The following is a 3,250-nucleotide window of genomic DNA, read 5'->3' on the forward strand; positions in this document are numbered from 1 at the left end:
GGAAATGCAGTGGACAAAGGTGCACAGTATCATCAACAGATGAATGATGACATCCACCTCAGTCAACGTCACATTCAAGCGTCTATGTATCCAGCAATGAAAGAGGTAGGGAGAGGCGAATAGACCTTAGTAACTGACTGCACTTTCAGGGGACAGTTTTCCTTATTATTTAATCTTATATTTCTTATTTTCTTCTGGTTACTAGTATTCCTAGGGTGAGAGGCTTTATATGTTTCTGTGGCCACACATGAGAATATTTAACATATCGATGTTTAAAGTGGTTGACACGCCGTAAATATGAATGGATAAAATGCAGCAGAAGCCACAAAAATGATTCATGTAATATAGTGTGTTTAGTGTCTCCTCACTTGATGACAGTTTCCTTCCTTAAACTCAGGTCGCTAAAACACAACTGGGGATATTAACAGAAGGGAGCATGAGTTAATGTGCGACGAAAATGCCAGAAGGGAAATGATGGTGGTGATGATAATTGTATTCCAGGTGGGAGGAGGCTGGGGAGGTGGTAGGGCTATATATTTACCCTATCAAGAGTGGGCGTGCGATTAGCTTGGACTGGGCAACTGCAAAGGTCCAGGGTCTCGCTCACAACACGCTAGAGGACAGGTTAGTGACCTCCTAGTAATGGTAGTGGTCGTAGTAGTAGTAGTAATAGTAGTAGTAATAGTAGAAGTAGTAGTAGTAGTAGTAATAGTAGTAGTAATAGTAGTAGTAGTAGTAGTAGTAGTAGTAGTAGTAGTAGTAGTAGTAGTAGTAACCCCACTCATGTGAAATTTGAACCCGATAGACTACAGGCTTAAGTTGCCCTTCTGCCATCATCTTTCTTTCGGGGGATAGGAAAATAGTTGAAGGACTTTTGTATAACCAGGCAAGTGAGCTTCCCCAGTTATATCAGTAGGACCACAAGAAGGTATCATTCTCAAACACCAAAATCCCTATACAATGGGATTCGAACCCAGGAATACAAGCTCGTTATTATGACCACACAGTTGTACTCACCGCTGGCCCTCTTGGTAAATGTGGAGTAGGTCAGTGGCGCTTGATGATTAGACTGATCAGGTCAAGTGAGTGGCATGCAAAGGCAGGACTGGGCAGTAAATGGAATCTAATAACAGGACAGAACGTGAAAGGTCAGGCTGGGGTTTTGTGCCTGAGGATAATATGAGATGTGATGTGTTTTGTTGTGATTTGTGTGTTGCTGTTCTGCGATGTCTTTCGTTACAGCTGATGAGGCAGGTTGGTGGGACTGTGAAGACCCTGGTTGGGGTAGATATCACTTACTGTGTATCATGGGCACCCTCAGTCCAGCCTGGTTTACCTTAGTCCTTTTCTCAAACACCACGGACGCCTCATCGTCTAGCCTCTCTCGTCTCTGCCCATCCTGTTAGGGATGTTCAATTTGTCCTCAATCCCGTAAATTTCTGATTTCGGGCAACGTCCTTTCTAGTTTAACCTTGCTGTTAAATTATGATTTTATGCAACTTGGAAAAGGCCTGCTGTATTGAAGGGGTTTACTGAGGGTATATATTAGCCATCAGGTTGGAAAAATTATCTCCTAAGTAGAATAAAATACTAAGGAATGGCAAAAATGCAGTGAGACTTCATGGGGCTAAAGTGGTTAAGTATGGTGCTATTATTTTAAATTAAAAATTATCTCCGGACGACTGTATTCCAGTAAGGGAAGACATGTCATCATTAATCCTTTCACAACCACGAACCTTCCTGTGGTAATAAAAATACTTGCCAAAATAAGATGCAGAAAGACGTTACAGTGGAAGTAAGTCCTTAGTCCCATGACTTATTTTCCAACGTATTTCTTGCGACATTCGGTTGATTTTATTCAACTTGGGAAGGATCTCTTGTTCTGCAGAAGTTGATGAAGGATGTGTATAAACCCTCCAGTTCGGGAAGTCTCTCGAGCTGAATAAAACCGAAAAAAATTAGCTGGAATAAAATAGTCAGCGGATTCAAGGGGATAATTACAGTCGGCAGTAAGTCCTGCAGCCTCTCCTGCCTGTTCCTTCATGGACTCTGAAGATACAGTGTGGTAGACTTGAAGTAAATGTTACTTATGACATTGATCTAAGGCCATATGAAGTAATCGGTGTCACTTGCTACGGATTTACCACACTGGTTTTCAAAATGCATGGAGTGAATAGCAGGAAAGGCGACAAGACGTATGGTGACTACCTGTTATGAAAGATTTCGTACCAGTACTTACGTTTGGTAGGTCGTTCATGGTGGTACTGGAGAATGGTGCCTTCGTGACGGGGCGCCAGTCGGGGCAACTGCTGAGGGTGAAGGCGGACCTGACGAGATTGTTTCTCACCCTCAGCCACCCTGACTACAGCAGCATCACAATAGACTTCAATGCAGCCATCTCCCGCGCCACCGTCATTAGCAGCAAGTGTGTATTTTTATTTTATTTTATTATTTGTACTGTGTGTGTGTGTGTGTGTGTGTGTGTGTGTGTGTGTGTGTGTGTGTGTGTGTGTGTGTGTGTGTGTGTGTGTGTGTGTGTGTGTGTGTGTGTGTGTGTGTGTGTGTGTGTGTGTGTGTGTGTGTGTGTGTGTGTGTGTGTGTGTGTGTGTGTGTGTGTGTGTGTGTGTGTGTGTGTGTGTGTGTGTGTGTGTGTGTGTGTGTGTGTGTGTGTGTGTGTGTGTGTGTGTGTGTGTGTGTGTGTGTGTGTGTGTGTGTGTGTGTGTGTGTGTGTGTGTGTGTGTGTGTGTGTGTGTGTGTGTGTGTGTGTGTGTGTGTGTGTGTGTGTGTGTGTGTGTGTGTGTGTGTGTGTGTGTGTGTGTGTGTGTGTGTGTGTGTGTGTGTGTGTGTGTGTGTGTGTGTGTGTGTGTGTGTGTGTGTGTGTGTGTGTGTGTGTGTGTGTGTGTGTGTGTGTGTGTGTGTGTGTGTGTGTGTGTGTGTGTGTGTGTGTGTGTGTGTGTGTGTGTGTGTGTGTGTGTGTGTGTGTGTGTGTGTGTGTGTGTGTGTGTGTGTGTGTGTGTGTGTGTGTGTGTGTGTGTGTGTGTGTGTGTGTGTGTGTGTGTGTGTGTGTGTGTGTGTGTGTGTGTGTGTGTGTGTGTGTGTGTGTGTGTGTGTGTGTGTGTGTGTGTGTGTGTGTGTGTGTGTGTGTGTGTGTGTGTGTGTGTGTGTGTGTGTGTGTGTGTGTGTGTGTGTGTGTGTGTGTGTGTGTGTGTGTGTGTGTGTGTGTGGGTGTGTGTGTGTGTGTGTGTGTGTG

At 44.5% G+C, this 3,250-nt stretch overlaps 1 protein-coding gene across 1 annotated transcript in view; it reads left to right on the plus strand.

Moving 5' to 3' along the window:
- LOC145408826 (mitochondrial amidoxime-reducing component 1-like) overlaps positions 1-3,250 on the plus strand; it is a 161,341-nt gene that overhangs the window by 1,707 nt on the left and 156,384 nt on the right. Inside the window, exons 3-4 of the mRNA XM_080279470.1 lie at positions 502-624; positions 2,249-2,425. Of these exons, the coding sequence (XP_080135596.1) occupies positions 502-624; positions 2,249-2,425 (300 nt within the window). The remainder of the gene's footprint in view (positions 1-501; positions 625-2,248; positions 2,426-3,250) is intronic.

This window comes from Coenobita brevimanus, chromosome 78 (genome assembly GCF_032717465.1).
Source record: "Coenobita brevimanus isolate Jiangsu-jjx chromosome 78, ASM3271746v2, whole genome shotgun sequence".
Taxonomy (NCBI): domain Eukaryota; kingdom Metazoa; phylum Arthropoda; class Malacostraca; order Decapoda; family Coenobitidae; genus Coenobita; species Coenobita brevimanus.